The following is a 22,108-nucleotide window of genomic DNA, read 5'->3' as shown; positions in this document are numbered from 1 at the left end:
ACTCGGTAGTGCGGCCAACCGAGTCTTAATTTTAAGCCAAATGTTTAATATGATTACAAAGCTACCAGCGTAAGTGTAATAACCGTTTTTGAACTACAACAATTAGACGGAAATTACATACAATATACTGAACCCATTTTCAAACAATTTTGTTAAGGTAAAAAATATAATTTTAATGATGTACATATATACTTGTAACCTTAACTGGATTAATTTATTCGTAAATCTATAGATGTTGATTAAATTTTTGGTTGAAATGAGTCACTCTAATCCAGTTTTTGAGAACAAGGATCCAATCCACTTCTGAAATAGTCGTTAAGATTTTTTTTTTAATTTTCAATGGAACAAGTTCTAATCTCATTCGTATAATTCAAATTATTTTATAATTCTGTTGGATTAATTCATATTGTAAGTTGAATGGATTTTGCCTTTAGATACAATGTACAAGATGAAAAAGCCCTCTCCATTTCCATGAATATATTTAAACGATGAGTATCTGAATTCATACACACAATGTCTACTAAACGGTAACAATCGTAATTATATTCTAGTCTATTAGTACAGATAACTTAAGAGTTACGCGTAGCGGAGCGAAATACTGATTCCATTTCAGTTATGTATTTCGAACATTATACATAAGATTTCATTATAATAGCCATTGTATTTAATGTAATTGTTATAATTGTACGAGCTACCCAAATGGAATTCAAGAGGTAGCTATTAAGGCTTTACTCCGTAATATTGTTTTCAAAATACGTACAAATATATTATTTATTCACTGGGTAGCCTAAAACGGATGCTCCATCTTAAGAATTTTAGGCTTTTAGGTGCATTCCATGAAGCCGGACCTCGGATTATAACGCCGTGAATTTCGGTAGGGATATAGTATGGTATATTATTCACCATGTATCACCAGTATATTATACGCATAAGTGTCGGATACTAATGAACAAAGGTAATAAATATGACTAGTACAGCTCCAAGCATTTTATCCGTAACGAACGAACTCAACCATACTAAACTTAATTTTTGGCAAGCTGCACACGTTGTGATTTTAAACATCTACTAATATAATGAAACTACGGCTCTAAATTGCAGTCTTATTAATATAACTATGCAACTTTTTTTACAAAGAGGACTAATAAAAATCGTTCGACAAATAATTCGAAATAAAGATCCTGTCAACATTTCGTTGTTTATATAAAACCGATTAATAGTTTCCGTGGGTAGTGGACACCGTTTCTATCTACGTATATTCGTGATCGAAAAAATCTTCCACATATAAAGTTTTTAATATCCGTTAGAATTTTGCGAACGTTCACCACATAAGCGCGGCTGATTTTCGTTGACATAAAATATACAACATAGAAACATATTGTATATCTCACATTATTGATGAGCCGTTCTTGTATGGCAGATATTATATGATCTACAGGTAAGAAAAGTGATGAAAAGCTACCATCCACTATGTATATGTAATTATTCATGTATATATTAATTTATTTCGTATATCTCGAAAATGGTTCTACCGATTTAGTGCATTTAGTCAAGGCTTTGTATTTTAACTTTATTAAAATTATAGCAATTTATACAAAAAAAAAATTACTTACTACGTACTACGGCCGATCGCCAAGGTACTTACTTAAAATATTATCCGATAATTTTCTTATCGAAATCATCGATCGAAAAAATTATAAATGTGATATAGGTATCTAGAAAAAAATAATTTAATATGTTTGTTTTCTCTTAGCAATTTTAGTACGACGTTCGAAATTACTTTACGGAAAGCTAAGTCTAAGAATACGTAAAGAACGAAATTATAATAAGATTTCATTCTATGTAAATTAAACCCGAAACTTCTTGCCGCTTCTAGGCGGTTCAAGTTTATTTCATGTGACAGATTAGTAACATGACGGAGGCTACTAAATATAGCTCCCTATAAATGTTCAACTACTGATTTAAGATCTTCTTTCCTGATAGGGGAGCGTTAAGCCGTGGCTTAATCCGCCACACCAATGTAGGCTCCATATGTAGAAGATTTTCATGCAACACCATCTATACGATACTTTTCTTCACCACCAATCAGGAGACAATTATATACACAAAAATAAAAACATACTTTCCTTTAATATTAAAAAAGTAAGCATCGATTTTCTTATGACACAAACTTGGCTCTCAAATTCTTTCATTTGTTAACTTACAAATTATAAAATACAACACTTATTAATACATCCTTTATATAAAGCATTAAGATAAAAATGATTGATGGATAAACGAAAAGCCTCTTTCGAGAAAGATAGGGCGCAGTAATCTATACTTTATTTGAACAAAGGATGAGGATAATACGTTTCTAATTCTCATTCGGAGCTTGTTATCGTGATAATATAACCTCCTTTAAATTTAATTATTTTTATGTCGAAATTAAAACAGCGGCTGAAGCGGCTTATTCGCCAGTATTTATCGCTTAAAAGGCGGAGCATATATCATGTTGATGTCAGTATGTAGGCAGTAAAACGATCGAGCTCGTCCAGTGGCACGGTCAACGAACCTAATGATTATAAGGAAAAAAAATCCACTTTAAATCCGATCTCGCAATTCCTGTCCCTCCCGTTGTCTTCGAAGAATGGAAAGCAACACGAATTCTGCATCTTTATCCAATACCGCTATCTTTATCTCTCGAAACTAAAATAAACATTACAGTATTACTCAACCGAACGAGGTTATTTTAAGGTATTATTTTAGTATTACCAATTAAATCGATGCGATTCGGTATAAGAAAAATAAACAAGAGAAGACGGCTTGGATAATTGCGACTGGCTTAAGACCTTTATTATTTAAAGTAATCATTTTAATTTACTTTAAGAATTTGATATCATTAAGGAGTTCATTTATATTTATTGTAGTCAATACTTCCTTACAATAAAAAATTACATACATGTACGAGTCCATTACTCTAACGCAAAATATTAATCAATAATATTCTTGACTATTGAATAAGTTGGCTTAAAATAAAAAAGTATGTTTTATTTCAAATATAATATAGTAGTAATCATCCCCAACGCACGCATGAAATCAGGTACTGTCCTAAATACGACTGCATGTAGGATTGACTGCTTGTTTTTGTATGTATACGGTAATGCAACGACAGACATGTTACTGCAATATTAATAAATATATAAGGATTATTTAATTAAATATCATGTTATTTTGGTAATTTATGAGGAATTTCCTCAAATTGATTTCATTTTGAGCTTGATTTCAAATGTAATTTAAGTTTTTGTCATTATAAATTTATATTATATAGTTGAATTGAATTTATAATTAAAATGATACAGTTTATTCATTATTTTAGTATTTAATGTTTGTTTTAATTTGCATTTCATTAACAATATTCGCGATATGAATTAACAATGCGAATTGAATTAACAATGTGAAGCGAATTACAATGAAATTTAAAACAAAAGGTTTTTTTAACGTTTATATTAAGAAACTTCAATCAATCAATCAATGTTGCTTTTTTTGATCTAGGAATCTTCGCGGGCACACACTGGTTAACTCAACAAAGCTTTCCCTCATGCTTTCAATTCAATATGTTAGTTCTTTCTGTTCATAAATATGTACGTTAACATTTTATAATAAAAATCTATTTTCTACTGGCCTTAATATGTTTTGAAAAATATATGCACACTAAAATCTTTATAAATCTGATATATATGTATATTTTATTTGTTCGATGACGTGTGAGCTTACTGTGAACAACGACACGACTATGTACAAATCCTCCTATCTGTTTGTAGTTATAAGAAAGTTTAAAGCTTTTCAGTTTTTATTTTACTTTACAAGCGTTTACGACTATTTTTAATGCTCTATACAAAGCCAATATTAACTTCTTACTTTAGTTAAGTTTTTTTTTATTATTATAATAATGCAATCCTTTATTGTACCTAATAAATATTATTTTTCGACAGTGTGTCAATGAACCTAATTTGTATATCGTTTATTCCAGACAAACAAAAATTATTTTCTTCTTTCTTCAAAATCAAAAACTATTCATCGGTTACCAAAGGCCAATGCGCCGAAGTAATGAAAATTATATATTGAACAACTGATATACTATAAACATTTCATAATTATATCTATATACATTTTTAGCCCAGACAAGAAGTAAAGCATTACCGATAATTCTGAGTTCAAACCCGGAACAAGCACCACTGCTTTCATGTGCATAAATTGTAATGTACTTATAAATCCTTTCGTGATTTGGGTAAAAGAGAACACGATGTAGATGCAGGTTGTACGTGGGGAAAGAGAATCTACCACATGTACATTCTCAATGACAGCGTTACGATGGAGAAACCTATCAAGTTTTTCCTTAAAAAGGAGAGGTGGCCATTACTTTCAGAGAACACTTTTTCTCTTAGTAGTAAAAAATAAACTATTACAACATGTTAAAGTTTACTTATCTGCATGTTGTGCTTAAAACCGCCCACGAAGTTCAATTTCACATTTAATAAAAATCCCACGTCAATAAATTATAAATATTTTACGTTTCCATGTTTTAGTTGAAACGCTTCACTGACTGGCGTTTCGATTAGCTTTTATTCGCAACTAAATCTTTTAAATTTATTTCATTTCAAATATACAACGACACTTTAATTTTACAAGCAAAAATATTACCCTACTTTATAAAATGACTTAAATTACTTTTTCTTAATCATTCATGATATTATGTGTAATTTTAAATTATATTATTAAGTGTTGTCAACCAATGACTCTATTTTATATATATCCGGTAAGACGTAGGTATTGAATACTAATTCTATATAGAGTTTACCATTAGTAATAACATAAATATATGTGCGTCGAATCGTTTCGAATTCCCATTTCCAACGAATATAGGTTCAATAGAACTATTTATTATAATCCTGTTATCGTCATTATGAGAAACACGACGAATGTTTCATCGAGGTGAATGTCCATTTAAATGTGATTTTTAATTGTAACAAAAATATTTATAGATATTGACAATTTATTTATATATTAGATGTTTTTGAGAAAAATATATTGTTTTAATAGCTTTACATTTAAACAAATAAGTATTATGATTTTCTTTATGTGCAGTTTATAAAATTTTCTTGTTATATTTCGATATTATGATTTTGATATGTGTTCTAGTAAATCCTTTTCCGAAAAATAAACTATTCGAGAAAAATCGTTGCTTTGTTGTGGGAAGAAAATAATTAAAAAAAAAGAAACTAAAAATACTGTCGGACCACGTCATTCCTTATACATTATAATTATATCTAAAAAGCAACAAACATAACCATTAAAACATTTGCATCAAACAGTTGTTGAATTAAGAAAATATATAGTCTTGTGCCAATAACTCCAATGATCTGTGATCTCTAGGAAAGCGTGTTAATCGCATATGCAAAATCAATGAATTTTGATATTCTGTCACAATGTAACGAAAATATTTAATTCACCGAAGATGACATTTTAATCACCATTTTATAATCTACTAAATACTTTTCAACATAACTGTACTGACTTTGTTATACAGAATCTCAAAAAAATTAACAGGATAAAAAGCTTTTGAGTCCTTTACTCCTCATAAATTCGTTCAAAGATTACACACATACCTATGAAGAATTTATAAAGAATAGATAACAGATTCTGCACCTACATGAAAAGTGCCGTCTATAATAATATGGCCTTTACTGCACAAATGGGATATGTTTTGACGCTCGACTATTGGTTCAACAAAATGTTGAGGTATTATCGGATACAGAAGACACTTTAATAATGTGTAAACATGTCAGTTAGCGAAAAGATCATTAATAAAACATGAGCTTTTAAAATAATTAATAAATCACTAAAGTGTAAGATCAACATTATGTTAATATAATTTGTATTTCAATAAGAAAACAATATAATGTTTAATTCAAATCTTGTTCGATTTTCGAATTCAGTATTAACGGTTTTTACACTAATAAATCATTTATACATTGTTTCTATGTACTATGTTTTTGCAAATATGTCATACAATTTATCAAAAGTACTATATTTAAGTAGAGTAATTTTCCACGCTCAAATACCATGTATTAATAATGTGATTCTACAAATAATATTTTGCTGTTTATAATCGTTAAAATATTTTAATTTAATGTCTTGTAACCGAAAAGTGTAAATAGAATACATTTTAATAGGTTTATTAACCTACTTCATAAAAAAAGATTTATCGTTTGTTTTTTAAATATAAAGAAAGTATAATTCTTTACCAATAATAGCACAAATTTCAATACAAAAAATACACAATAGACGTACTTAAATACCTCCAAGAAATAACTTGATATTAGACTTTGTTAAGCGGCTTACAAATAATCTTTCATGCAATATTCAGTACTGCTGTCAAAATTACCTTCGGATTTTTTTAAATAACCTCTTTTTGCCCTTTACTAGAAATTTTCTTTGAGAACTTACACACAAGGCTTAGAATATATTTATATATTCAGCCAGTACAACCTTAAAAAGAGGCGTTTATTTAAAAAATAAAATACTCGGTACAAATCCAATTAGATAAAATAAAATTGATACTGGCCAGTAATAAAAAAATATCGATTAAAATGTTCTCTATGTCATCATAATTAAGAAGCTTAGAATTGAATCTATGTTAAAAGGATACTGATATCATCTGACACATACATACATAGATACAAGTCGTTATCACATGTCACCATCACGCACACGTGCTAAGGTTTGGTCGCCAAAATAAACCCACACATGGAAAAACACCTATATGCCAAATACGTTGCGGTATTCGACGTTAACGTAAGAGGTAATATAAGAGGCGCATCTTCGAGTTTGCACAATTTAGTTTTAAAAGCCATCCGCTGGAGAGCGGGGCATGTTAGCGACTTTTAGCACGATCAGAGCTTAGCCGGCTCTGTAGAGGCTTTACCTTGTGTTGTATTACTGGAGCAAGACAGTGCTGAGGCCCGAACGGCCATCTCCCGTGCCATGACGCCGGGAATCCTATTTTACCTCTTGGTAAGTTTATTACATATAGTTAATATAAAAAAGAGAAGTAATCTTTTTTATATATTATTATTTAACGATTAAATTATTTATTAAAAAATACACTTAAAACTATTTTTCTAAATTAGATATAACTTCAATATTTTTTTAAAATAAAATATTACAATTATAATACAAAACACCATATAATAATTAAAAAAAGTAATATTAATATATATAATATAATGTAAATACGTACATATAAATGTATCATAAAAACTATCAAGTGAATAATAAATTCAAAAATAAATATCAGTTAATATTGCCTGTTTGATATATTTATTATCGAATTGAAACCGCGGTAATTTCTATGGCGACCTTGACCTTTTCGAGATATAAGCGATGTTTGAGTCATACTTAGCTATAACTTAGCGCCCTAAGTTAATTCATACATTTAAGTTACAACTAAGTTATCTTATAAATACAATCTTATATAAAAAGCGCTATCCATTAAAAAGTCTTATTCATGAAATGATCGTTCTTACACGTTTTAATTGAAAAAGTTTACATCGAAATCGTTGAGGAAGTTATGATTGCTTTATGTAAAACGTAATAAAGTTATAAACGAATTAAATTTACAATGTGATTTATATACGAATGTTATAATTAGTTCAGTAGAATTTAACCATAATGTAATTGTTCAAAACAATTCGCCGAACTTACTATGAAGTTTTTTTTTTTTTTTAATTATGTTTTCAGTCAAAGGATTTGAATATAATGTGCACGTTACATATTTGATATTAATAAAGTGGAGTTCGTTAAAATTTAAAAATTACCGTTAAAAGTGACTTCTTAAGGCAAACCTTATCAATTTTCTACGTTGTTTTTAAGATTTTTTTTTTCATGAAATATGCGAGCCATGCAGTCCGCAGTTTAAACAAGCAGTCGCTTTACATATCATATGAAAATAATTTGTGCTATCCCAAAACTTCATTCCTCGCCTGCAATAAATCAAACCGAACCCACAAAACACTTTACATGCTTATGTTACATAAAAAAACAACTTCAATTCAATCGTGACTTCTAAAACGAAAAGAGTTGTAGCTTTATAAATTTTCTACATATATAATGCATATTACAATTTAAACCAATGCTGAAACATTTATATACAAGTATAGAATATACAAATCGTTTAAATATATACTTTTACTACGCAAAGATATTCTTCATTCAAGTAGACTCAAAATAGCACTTTTGAATCGTCGTGTTACAGGATTAAATCTAAATTCGAATTTGGTTGTAACAATAGAATCTTTATTGTTAATTCAAGTTGAAATTAAATATCGGACCTCCTTTTTCAAGTAGTATTTAATATCATGCGATAAAAAGGGATAAAAAATAAATTTTTGAACATGACAATACAACAGACATAAAATCACAACATCAATTTCACGTCAGTTGCTTCTTACTCCAGTTCTTACAAAATGTTTTTTTAAATTTATTTTTACGCTTTGGTAAAGAAATATTGAATGCAATAAGGCTAGATATAGAGTCAAATTGTATATAATTTACGTATATAGAGTGTAGAGTTGATAAGTCAAAATTAACTTAAAAGTATAATTAATTATTTGAATCTCATTCACCAAATATTTTAACCTCGGTAAATATGACGTTTGGTGGAAGCTTTACATTTAATTCAACACTAACGTGACAATTGACAGTAAGTTTGAGCCTGCTTTTGCTTAGTGAGCCTACTTGAATATGGAATATTTGATTTTGATTTTTGAGTGCATTTGATATGCTGTGATAAAAAAACATACATCTTGGAAGAACTTCATCTTCAAATCACTTTGCAATTGAACAGTCATAATGACATATGAATACTTATAAGTTCTATAAGAATTTAAGTGTTCCTAATAATACAATCGTTATTTTTTAATTACAATACATAAAGGCTTATACATATCGAATCAGACAAAATAATGAGACAACAAAAGATCCTTCTAACCATTTAATGATGACTAGATTTCCTTGGACTTGGGTTTAATTATAAATTCAAACCATTATGTCATATTAAAAAATAATATTTAAATTTATTTGATTGTTAAAAAGGTCATAAGTTCTTAATATCAGATTACTTGAAATAGTATTACAATAACAAGCTAAAAATCATTTCATTTGTAATCTAGATTTAATAGATCGATTACATTATTAGAAAAATAATAAACAAGATCATAATCTTTATTATTTTATTTTGAGTTGAATGACCTTCTTCAGTAAAATTTTGTTTATTTTTTTTACCGTTTTAATGTTTAATATTACTTCCGATAAGAAACCCATATGGCAATATGACAACCCACATATTGTACATATATTACAAACCTTCCTACATATATTATAATCTTCATTATATGCGTATGTGACTATATGATACAAAGCTGTTTCATTAAGTTCATAATCACAAATTAAATTTGTATTTATGTAAATAAGTTTTAATATTATGAAAAATATTTAAATAAATTCATCTAAAGCGTAGAATTCTCAAAAATAAGAATATAAAATGAAAATATATCATTTATTTAAATTAATCTTTTGTCAATATAAAAAAAAGAAAAAAACAGAAAATATTTACACGTGTCTTTTACGTAGCTTAGCGTTTGCGAGATATACTTATTCCCAGACTCGGTGTACGTAAGTTTATATAAATGTATAGAGTCATTAAGAAATTTACTTTTAAAGATTATATCAGGTTATAAGACATTAAAAAATCAGCTCAATCTACAAAACCGAACCTGTTTTGTCTCAAACCTTTCAGTCGTTACTTAGCGGATGTAAAAGTATATAACTAATAATGTATATTATTATAAAAAAGACTTTATATATAAACATATTTCAACATATTCTGACAATTATTGTTTTATATGAAAATTCTTTTTATTCACCTCTATATCTAAACGTGTTTTCTTCAAGGTTTTTAAAGTATCAAATACACATAATGTTAAATATAAAAAATATAATCAACATGTCTGTATTAAAATTACATATATATTTTATAAAAATATATACATGGTTGAAATCAAACATGCAAAATAAATTCTAAAAGTGATGCGTACATATTTTAACAGACTTAAACGAATCGTAACACCCAAACTGCACGTTTTAATAGTCAAATTAATGAATGACTACTGGTTCCGTAATATCGTAACAATTCTCCTATTCAATTTCAATTCATATACGAAAACATCGTAATTGCCAAATCGTTAAACAAAAACGAATCTACAGTCTACAGATTATGACAATGATAAATTTTAATAAGTTGAAAATTCAATAGTGCATTGTGCAACATTAAATTTCTCTTATTATGCCGTTTATTAATATTGCAACCTGTTATGACCATCGGTGATGCAAGGATGACGAACATAACAGGACATTGACATCGTCTGGTGTCTTTCAATGGACTGATGTACGAGTCTTTGGACTTGCTCATTGTACTGTCAATCATTGCGTCAAACAGCTTGATTCGGTGGGCGGAACAAAACTAAAATTTGGCATAACTGATCTTGACAATGGATTATCTTAATAAAACATCGTAATTAAGATTCCGTTATGGGTTTTACGTCTTTAGGCAGTGAGATATTACCGATAACAAAGTTTAGAAGTAGTACGATATAAACAGTATGCGGTAGACATATCCGTGGGTAGACACGGCTTAATATAATATGATAATTGAAATATTGCAATGTTACCTATGTTTCTTAGTTAACTTAGAGATATTTTTTAATCCATATTTCTATTAGTAAGTTGTAGGTGTTAGCAAGACAGAAATGTGTGTCATTGGGGTTACGTAGTTCAAGACTAACGACCCAACCGGGTTTCGCACGGGTGCAATTTATACTGTACAGGTGCATCTCGTATTGTGAAATTTCTTTTAGAACTGGACTATTAGTTTTGGATTATAGCCCTTATATACTACCACATACAACCTTTTAAAAATATTTGTAGTTAATCGAATCCCAGCGGCTAATTAGTAAACCTTCTCAACTCAAATGTCTAAATAAATTAAAGAGAATAAATGAACTCCAGCTCCCTCGCTAGGATACAAGATTAAGGGTTCAAGCCATAATTGGAAACTAGTTATTTGCATTATGATATCACGAAAGTTGACCGATTACCTAACCGAATTTCGAATGAATAGCTCATAAAATATTTATCATTTTTTCCTACATTGGTAAACTACAACGAATCTTGCAATCGGTTCAATTAATATTCGGATCTTTTGAAATGTATACTCAGAACACAGACGAAACATACGAAAAAAAATGACATTAATTTAATCCGGTTAATATTAAATTATTTTACGAGACAGTCGAAATATTTAGCAAAATTCAAAGTGGTGAGAATGTATGAGTCACGTCTATTTTTGTTAAAGAAGAAGTAAAAACCTCTTATTACTAAAAACGAATTGATCCGGTTCAGCGTATAAAATGTGAATGAGACATGTGTTAACGGCTCACTTGTATGAGATTAGAATAGTTTAAAGGTTGAGGATAGGACCGGCTCACCTCTGACAGGCAACGCGGCTGTACGACTAATGACGTAATATCTTTAAAGATGCGACTGACGCGGCCGATACGACCTTTTGACTAATTTAAATTTTGAGGAAATTCATTCTAATTATGAATGTTATTGTTTTTTGTTATTATTACCCAAACAAATACACATGTCAAATGGCAAATAATTTTGACAAACCTATTGAACTCGCTACCGTATTCCGCTAAGGCATTCAGTACTACCTCATTTAATATTCTTAAATAGATTATTTTTATTTTGTTACAAGTCATGATTGCGAAATAAACTTTTATTCAGGGCCATTTTCAATTGTAATCTACTTACAATGAAACTAATATTATTTAAATAACTATTCAATATTTCATGACTAATCAATGTGATATATTTTAAAGGCCCGCAAAATAAGGGTTATATGTCAGTGCTCTTTAATAATGCTACATACATTTATGGAGTTATTGTAGTTTGACTATACTTTTACTTTAAATTTTGCCATAAATTAGAACTAGCCTGAAATGTATTTTTTCATAAACGTCTTTTAGTATTGGAGTTATTTATAGCCATGCTTTATGCACCTTTGTTTGCGAGTAGGTACTTGATGTTAATGGAAAATACGTAACATTAAACTCGATAAACTTTGTTACCAATCCAAAAATCTGTATCTATAATAATTATCTTATTCATTTAACGTATTATTTTTATAATAAAAAAAATAATATTTTAGTGGTTTAATTATGACAAAAAAAAAGTATCGAACGTCTTACTTCATTAATGAATTTAGAATACAATATAACGAACGAGATTATGATTTTATAAATGAGCAATAGTAGACCCAATCACGGAAGAGTCAAGGTCAATAACAAAAAACTTCCTCATCGTTATAAAACCTCCTTGTTATAATTCTTTTTTTAAACCTAGTTATTCGACATGATTCGATTCGAAAAAGATGCTATATTTTAACACTATCGTGATTCCAGCTTGGGCAATCTGTCTATTTCTCACGACATTCGTAACCTATTCAATGACATGATGAAATACCGATTGTACATCTAAAAAAAAAAAAGAAAATGTTAGATGTGATGAACCAAATTTTAATTGTGAATGTTAAAATTAAGTAACAAACGGTAATTAAAATTTTAATGACGGTTTCCTTATATAACGTGTATTTAAATTATATTACTCTTAATATCATGAATTTTAATAACTAAATTAAAAAAAATATAGAGTTTAACTAGTCGCTGGACTCGACTTCGTGCGTTTAAGGACGTGGGAAGAAGTCATTTTCTGAACTTCTAAAAAGTTTATACAAAATTTCTCTAGTTAAGACACGAAAGTATAACAGATTAGTAAGGATAAGCCAAACATACATACAAATCGTATGTATTTCTGTATAAGCACAAGCATACGGAATCGTTTAATGATGACTATTGTAATTGCGTAATATAGGACCTTTAATGCATCGAAACCACGAGCCAAGTGTTTTTTTTTTAAATAGCCAAGTCAACCTCGACTCATGAATGTCTCAAGATTGCTGCTTATTTCATTACCAACACACTGTAAATATAATAAGAATGCAGGAGATATTTGATATGCTAACAACATTGACTAAAGTTTGTTTACAATTACAACACTGGCATTAAATGGCATTATTATAAACTCACTACAGGCCTCGACTTCGTGCGAGCATAAGTGTAGCTAATAGGAGCTCTAGGTGGTAAGGATTGCTTTAGAAAAACCTAATACCCTGGCAGAAATACTGTTTTAACTAAATTTTGTAAAAGAAAACCCATATTATAAAAATAGAATTAAATTCAAAATGGACAAAGTCCTTTGCGTCCAACCCGTAAATATATATAAGAAATTAGGTTAAGTACTTTCCCAAGCCCTTTTTTAACAAAAGGGCTACTACTAAGACTAATTTAAAACCAGCCGTATTGTGCAAAGCAAGTTTCATTCGAATGCTGCCTACCTACTAATACATACGAGTAAAATTATAGGTCAACGAGTTAAGTTGTGAAGTAAAAAAAAATTAACAATATAATTAGTTAATTAGGCCGGAGAAACGAACAAAAGATACGTAATATTGCTAAATATCGGGCTGCGGTTTAAAATTGTTAATAAATAATTTTAAAAAAGGCCTACAGGTTTGAAACGTTTTTTTTTTTCATTTTACCATGCTGCACGGATGCAGGCTATTTCACCGTCGGGCAAAAGGCGAGATCCTAAATTAAGAACATGAAATTATGAAATAGGTGCTTACCTGAGTTTGAACATCTCCCGTAAAAATGTACGGAATTTATTTTTAGAAAGTATTTTGATGGCTCTAACACCATGTCTTATTAAGGTTTAAAAGTTTCGTTGAAGTCATGCATAAAACATAACGCTACTTATTACCAACATGAAGGTTGCAAATATAATTAAATGTGATGTTATTTTAAGTCATACATATTGTGTTATAAGATAGAGGCCCTTATATATAATCGAAAATTGATTGACGATTTGTCCGTGACAATTAATGATCTGTTAACAATACAATAATTACAGATATCATTAAGCGATGTTCACTTTCACAACTGCAGTTCCGAAGTTGAAAAATTTATAGACAGCCGGATGCAGGCGACCTTCACCGGTTTTAGCAGTCACTTAACGTCTAAATTGCCGTCCAAACATAGGAGAGTGTATGACATAAGTCGCTGGCGTCACCTACCGCACCTTGACACAACAATAATAACTCATATTGATGTATTTCATGCTGCAAAGTTACGGAATTTTTGGCACACATTTTTTTTTTTTTCATTTATCACCCAAATTCAAGCTCAAAAGTAATCCAAAAGACGTGAAAGATAGATCGGATCCTATCTCCCATTGTTATACTCACTAAAAATGAGTTTTCATTGAATGACTGGTCAAATTCTGCGATTACTAATTTGGTAATTAGTATTGAAAAACTAACTATTTTAAATATTACTTTTTAATAAGAACTCTTTGTACATAATATTAACAATACTTAATCATTTTCCAAACGCAATAGCCGACAAGTACAGTATCGATTTTGAGATCAACTAATAATTCTATCATGTCATATAATATACATCTTTTTTAATGCATGGCAACAAAAACCTACTTTTTGAAACAAGAATTTTAGAATGAGGATTGCGTCAAAATTCAATAAATTAAAAAAAAGGTCTTTAAAATAAGTTGTCAAGTATAACCTTTATTTAACAACAACGAATACAATAACAGATGACGAAAGACGATGATAATTAATGGAAGGTCTAATCGATAATATTTTAGGAACGAGCTTCGAACGAGAATGTTTATAAAGGCCTTGATGTTTACTACCGTTTAAAACCCACGGTTTATATTTTCCTTTACAAAAAAAATAAGGAAATCGTTTTAAAATTTTATTTTTATAAAAAAAAAGTACTAGGGCATCATGAATCAATGATCATTAATTCTCTATCTTACAATGCATTCTTATCGAACTCTTTATAAAAATTTAAAACTTCATATAAACATTGCACAAATGGAGGTTAGGAGACAGGTTGTGCATCTAACAAGCATTAAGGTACTAGATAAACGTTAAATGGCAATGAACAAGGGTATTCAAGTCACATTAGATCTTTAATAGAATCGCATAGAGTACTTGCCAATAAAAACGTAGAAATTACGCGACATCTTGCCGACTGTGTTTATTGCAGTAATATTGCATTATGATGTAATTATTCAACCGGATCTCATACTACACATCTATGTGACTAGTAAACCGCTGTGAGCATAAATGTTCAGAAATTATGTTCAATTGACAATTTCTTTTTAGAATTTCAAAAAACAAGAATATTTACAATATGTATTGCAAACCAAAAAGTGTGAATATACGAGGATTTCACCTGATTCATATGGCATTACAACACATAAAACACATTGCATTTCCCGACTAATACTATTTAAGTAAGATAAGTTTTCAACTTTTTACAAATGACTCGTTCTCAGAGCTGGAATTATTCATTAGTTATTGTAGAAAATTAGGAAATAAGGTTTTAAAATTCATTTTGAATAAAACTGACTAAATCGAAATTTTGCCACATGTGCATTCCACCAACCCGCATTGGAACGGAGTGGTGGAATATGTTCCAAACCCTTCCCTTAATGGAAGAGGAGGCCTTATCTCAGTAGTGGGAAATTTACAGGCTGTTACTGTACTGTAACTGTTGGGTAGATTGATGGCATATTTTTGTTACATAGTAAGAAAAATCGTTGACAAAAACTATGTATAATAATTTATTTGTACATAAGCAGATTTCGTCATGATATTAGATAAATTATTAAAAACGTGAAATTTTAGTGCTTTCCGGATCTGAACTCACGATCTTCAAGATCGACGTGTTCTACTAAAACTCGCTTTAATGTAACCAAAAAACAGTTTATTCGTAAGAAGCCGTATTGCGAATACAATATTTTTTACATTTACATTAATACTTAGAATAAGAAATATTTACATTTATAAAATGCCCTAGATATTTGTTAACGATTAACGTCAAATACAAGTATTATAATTATAAACAAGATCATAAATATCTAAGATTCCTACTATCACAAACAATGTAAAGAAAATATCCACAAAGCGCATCATTAACATTACCCATTCAAATGTACCAATCACGAGAACCTCTTGGTAAACACGAAACAAGAATCTTTGTCACTCCGGCGATTGCTTAAGTGCGATATCATCGTGCCAAGTCATTTAGAAACAGATTCTTGACGTTTCTATGTCATATATATTTTGGCAAAGTTCAAGATTTGGACACGAGTGCTTTTTTCAAATGCTCACACGTCCGGTTTGAGGATCAAAACATATTTTTTCTTGATCCTTGTCTCGTACGTGATCCTGAAACTTAAGACGGTATGTTGATTGTTGTAAATAGTGAGGTTACGGTCACGAACACCATGGACATTGCTAAAATATAAACCGCGCGTGGACAGAATTTAAAACCTATCCTTTACACGACGATGATACTTCGTTCGTGATTGACCTGACCGAAATTCCCTTTAGTAATCCGTTCCAACAAATTTATAATGTAACAATTGTTCTTGATATACGTAAAAAATCTGGTTATATTTTTAAAATATATACGAAATAATATTTTTTATTTTAATTATTTACTACGGTACAGTAATTTTATTATTTTTTTAATATCAATAGTATTAATTGCCACTATTTGATATATGTGATTTTGTGTTATAAATATAACAACATAAAATAAACTATTTCTTATATATTTAATATCACTGTCAACACATATACAAAGAAAGGATAACTATAAATATAAATCTTAACGGTGAAAAAATCTATTAAATCATGGTATAGCATTACGAACGTGTAGATTAAATGGAATATCTTCTATGCAAATGTGTATCAGAAACCTAGTAACTTATGCACTGCTTACATAACTTGTAAACTTGAGATATTTCTAAATATTTTATGTCTACACGCCTAATATGTTGATATAATACAACTAAATTATGACATATCAGAGAAGGATATTTTTAAAATATCAAATAAATAAAACTTACTTTTAACATTGGTTATTTTTTATGTACATACAAAAACAAGCTTGTATATAAATAATAAATAAGAATTAAATATTCAAAATGATGATTCAATTCTTATTGATGTTCTTTCAAAGTAAAATTAATAAATCAGGAACGCGCAACTTCGATATACTTTTTGAAAGTGTGTACAAATGTTACCAACTTCCTGCGGCCTATGTATGTACATATAAATAAGTTATTACGAAATTTAATTAATAGGGAACAGGGAAAGTCCTAAAAACAGCAATATTATTCTGCTCGTTGAGAGTTGAGACCAGCCTTTATCTTTCTGTTAAATCTTAACATGTTTTAAACAAATCTCGATGGATCATCACATCACATGCAATTTCACTGATAAAAATATTTTTACCTCAATATTAATTTAATACACTAAATTGAATTAACAAAATAAATAGAATAAAAAAATGTTGTTCATTTATCATTTTATAATTAAAATTGTACATTTCATAGTATTAATGCTGAAATATGTTTAGTATTATGATGGCTCAAACGAAAATTATTAAACGAATACATATTTGATTTAACGTCATACAGCAACAAACTCACATTTGATATTTACTGGCTGACGGTACGAACTCCTTGACAGTTTTGCAATTGATTGCTATTAGATAAACAAAGGTTAGGCTTCAAAATGGCAAATGAGCACTTGTATTTTTATTCTTTTATTTTATATTAAAATTCCTTTCATTCTTTTTTTTTTTTTTAATTAACTCAAGATGATGTTTGAATTCATTAAATTCTATTTATATTCACTATAGTTTTAATGTGAAAATTTGTTTATTTTTATACACAAAGCGTAAGTAAAAGATTGTTAGTTTCCCTCAAAATGTGGATCTTTTACGAAGAATTAGAAAAAAAATAATACAAAGAACATACATATTCATATGATGTTTTTCCTTTTTTTTAATATATCACACAATTAAATCATATATATCATTATTAAACAATTGAATCTTTATTATGTAGTAAACATTCAACTGTATTATAATTTTTATTAAATGATTAAGTATGATAAACTACAACAAAAAATATAAGTACATAACACATTTTATTTATTTTGTAATACACTTTAAGTAGTTTAACCCTAATAACTAAATCTGTACTCATAATATATAATAGCATCGTGACGATAGACAATATTTGATTTGTTACGTTTAATTGTTGCCAACATTATAAAAAAAAAATACGCTTAACGATGAACGACATTGCATAGTTCTTAACATGTCGGACAAAATTCTGCCCCTTTGTGTACAAAGACAAACTAAACGATTTAAGAACATCACAATTTAATGAGCTACAAAACTTCTTAATACAAAAGGATCCAACGCCACATACACAGGCTGTTACTAGCCAATTACATTGAATGAAACATTTCGACTTAAAAAAATCTAGAAAGGTTTTTATAACGTCCATACAAGTTAATGTCGGAACATACACAGAACTAATAAAGTTAGTGTAAGTGGATATATTGTCCGCCATTGAGCATAGGATGAGACCACCGGCAATTAATCTTATGAATACTTTGTTTAATTTGAAACGAATGTAAAGAGAATAGAGATTATCACGTACAGTATGACACAACTTAGATGTCGCATCGGCAATATTCGTAAAACCGATCACATCCGAATTGAGCACGCTATACCAAACTATCAATATTTATTTCTCATGCGAATATGATCTTTGCATAAACGTAATAAATTGTAATATCATATGACCTAATATATTCGTCAATTTGACGCGTGGATTTATATGCACTTGCTTTCTCTGACGCGTGAATCTATAGCGACGAATAGCGTCGAATGGCGCGATAGGGAGCTATTTCTATTGGTCGTGTAAATCGGCAGTAATCGGTTTTAATTTCATTCCATTGCATTTTCCGATGCTACATCTAATTTGTGTCCTACTATACAGTATTAGTTGGCATACATTTATATGAGGGCGAGAACCAAAAGCTTATCATTTTTAATTTAGGCGAGGCTATTATAACACATTTTCAATGATGTTTTGAATGTTCTAACAAATTACATTGTAAATGTAAAAGATTTAATCCCCTTGTGATCGCATCTTTTTTTACTCATCTATAAAAATATATCAAATTGTAGAGGCCCTGAGGCTGGTCCGATCTCTCCGAAATCCTTGTCGATCTCTCCGAAATCCGTTCCTGATATATGTACATAAGAAATACGACCAACAGATTTTCTTACGAAATTTCAAATGATAAATATGAATAAGACAACATTTGAATCGACATAGATATGAAACGTATGCAATAATTTTTAATAATCTAGCACTACAAACTTGTCACCGTGTATAAATACCAGAACATAGTAACAAACACGCACAACTAGCGTTAATACGCAATTTGTATTTTAGAAATAGTGTCAAAGTAATATATTTAACTACACAAGACTCACTTTTACTGTATCTCTATCAATGAATGTGTTTCTAGCCTATTATGAAAAATATTTATGTGACTAGTGTTCGTTTATTTTATGCTTCATAAATATTAAGTAATACTTGATTAAAGTGAAGTAGTAAGCGCCGAGATGCTTGACGTGTGAAGAATATTTACATCCAATGGTAACTTTATATTGAAATTATGTTGTTAAATGACGATTCAAATGTAAATAAAAAAATATAAGGATTTGAATACATTTCAAAATAAACATTGAACATTTTCAAGTATAATATAAAATTAAATTTACATAATATGATTACGCCATAATTCGCACACTTACTATGGATTTTAACTCCATGGGAACAAATAAAAAATCCGCTTCTCGTATATTAACATACTATACCCTACACTTTTATTAAGCTATTTGTATTCAACAATTGATTCCATTTAATAATCATATATGTATGCGAAACATTTTGCTCAAACACCGCATTGTCTCGTGAGATAAGACCGTCGTTACATAGAAATATTTAAACCCATTGATACTTATTCTACTGATTCAATATTTCCTAATCCATTCCATCATAATCTTTGACTTTCAAAATAATGTAATATTAAATGACGTAAAATAAACCTACATACTTCGTCATATTTTGTAAACGTCTATTTTATATTTAGGCAACGCACTTATATTAATGTTGTACTCACACAGTATAATGCGTATTTAAAAGGTATATACATCTATGTATAAACACAAAGTGTATCTGTTCTGTTAATAGTTATGATTTAAAAGTTAAATTTAAATGTCATATTGGTCTTTTATTAAGTAATTTTAAATTTCGATATTGTAAGCGTTAAAGAATATTGCTGGTTGGTTTTTTATTAATATTTTGTTTATAGCCCGAGGTTCAACGTGTCAATATAAAAATCCATGAGGATCAGTAATTAAACAAAATACAGATTACTTTCACTTTAATTTATTTATATATTTACATTTCTAATTATTCTACCATGTTGCTCAAATATAAGTTGATTTCTCTTATTACATTTAATGCTATATAACATTTTTTTTATATGACATATTTTTCTACGACTTCCTTGGTCGAGTTGTGTGTACATTGGTTTTCATGGGTAAGCCATTCCGAGGTCTCGGGTTCGATTCCCGGCCCAGTCAATGTAGAAAATTTATTAGTTTTCTGTGTTGTCTTGGGTTTGGGTGTTTGTGGTACCGTCGTTACTTCTGCTTTACCATAATACAAGAGCTTTAGCTACTTACAATGGCATCAGAGTAATGTATGTGATGTTGTCCAATATTTATTTATATTTATTTATTATTATTTATTTTTCAGGCTTCACTGGTCATCACGAAGGCCAGCGAGGACGCAGCCGCAACAAGAGCATTAATTCAAGCTGACGCTCAAGAAGCACGAGAGTACGGCAATTATGGAGATAACCAGAAAGAAATCGTAGTTGACATCGAAGACGAAGAGAAAAAACAATATTACGAAACCAATTATGATACCAGTTAGTATGATTTTATTTTCACACTTTAAAATTCTTTAAAAAAATACACTAGTCAGACAGATTGCTTTTTGAAAACCACAGGCGCTAAATATTATTTAAATCTTTATGTTATAAATGTCAAAAGTAACCCTGTCTGTCTGTCACTCTTTTACGACCAAACGACTAAACCGAAATTGATGAAATTTGGTATGAAGCAAAATTGAACTCCGAGGAAGGACATAGGCTACTTTTTTGCCTAAGACATGACAACCAACACCCTTAAACGAGGGCAAAGTCGCGGGCGACAGTATGTTTATAGCTAACTAGTAGCTAACTACAACTGTTAAGATACACTATCGCTTTGACTTTTTACGATTAATTACAGATGCTTATGGATTTGGTTACGACGTCGGTCCAAACGGTCAGTTCCACCACGAGAACCGAGGACCAGACGGTGTCACATACGGTTGCTACGGATACGTCGACCCCGACGGATACCTACGCGTCACGCACTACGTCGCTGACAGCCACGGCTATCGAGTTGTCGAACCCGAAAAACCTGTCGAAGTTTTCCCAGATGCGAATCACGAATACGACGAAAAGTAAGATAATAAACTTAACGTTTTAAAATTTCAATGATAAGAATTAACATTATTATTATGACAAAATACACACATATTGTGTGTCACTTATATTAATTAATATTTTGCTTTAAGTCATTAACGAACTTACTTAAGAACATTAGTTAGCTAAACGTGATGTTTACTGAAAGATCACAGATCTTGAACTCTCTTTCTGTCATTACTTATTTGCAGCATAAGCATCGTTAAAGCTCTTAAGTCTTACTTGATTAAAAATAAATAATATAAACTCTATATCAAATATTCATACTCATATCTTAATCATATAAATACCACACGAAAATAATTCGAAGTAAATGTTTATTTGATTTTATTTTTTTCCAATTCCAGTTCCATGGAACCCAGCAAGATACCTGGACAGATAGTACCA

At 29.5% G+C, this 22,108-nt stretch overlaps 1 protein-coding gene across 1 annotated transcript in view; it reads left to right on the top strand.

Annotated features, from left to right (window-relative positions):
* The first annotated feature begins 6,857 nt into the window (after positions 1–6,857).
* Positions 6,858–22,108, top strand: part of LOC124530461 — a 15,857-nt gene continuing 606 nt past the window's right edge. Inside the window, exons 1-4 of the mRNA XM_047104635.1 lie at positions 6,858–7,050; positions 20,944–21,118; positions 21,483–21,699; positions 22,069–22,102. Of these exons, the coding sequence (XP_046960591.1) occupies positions 7,021–7,050; positions 20,944–21,118; positions 21,483–21,699; positions 22,069–22,102 (456 nt within the window). The 5' untranslated portion in view covers positions 6,858–7,020. The remainder of the gene's footprint in view (positions 7,051–20,943; positions 21,119–21,482; positions 21,700–22,068; positions 22,103–22,108) is intronic.

Source organism: Vanessa cardui, chromosome 6 (assembly GCF_905220365.1).
Source record: "Vanessa cardui chromosome 6, ilVanCard2.1, whole genome shotgun sequence".
In the NCBI taxonomy this organism is placed as follows: domain Eukaryota; kingdom Metazoa; phylum Arthropoda; class Insecta; order Lepidoptera; family Nymphalidae; genus Vanessa; species Vanessa cardui.
Note: the sequence above shows the minus strand (reverse complement) of the source record. Positions and strands in the feature narration are given on the sequence as shown.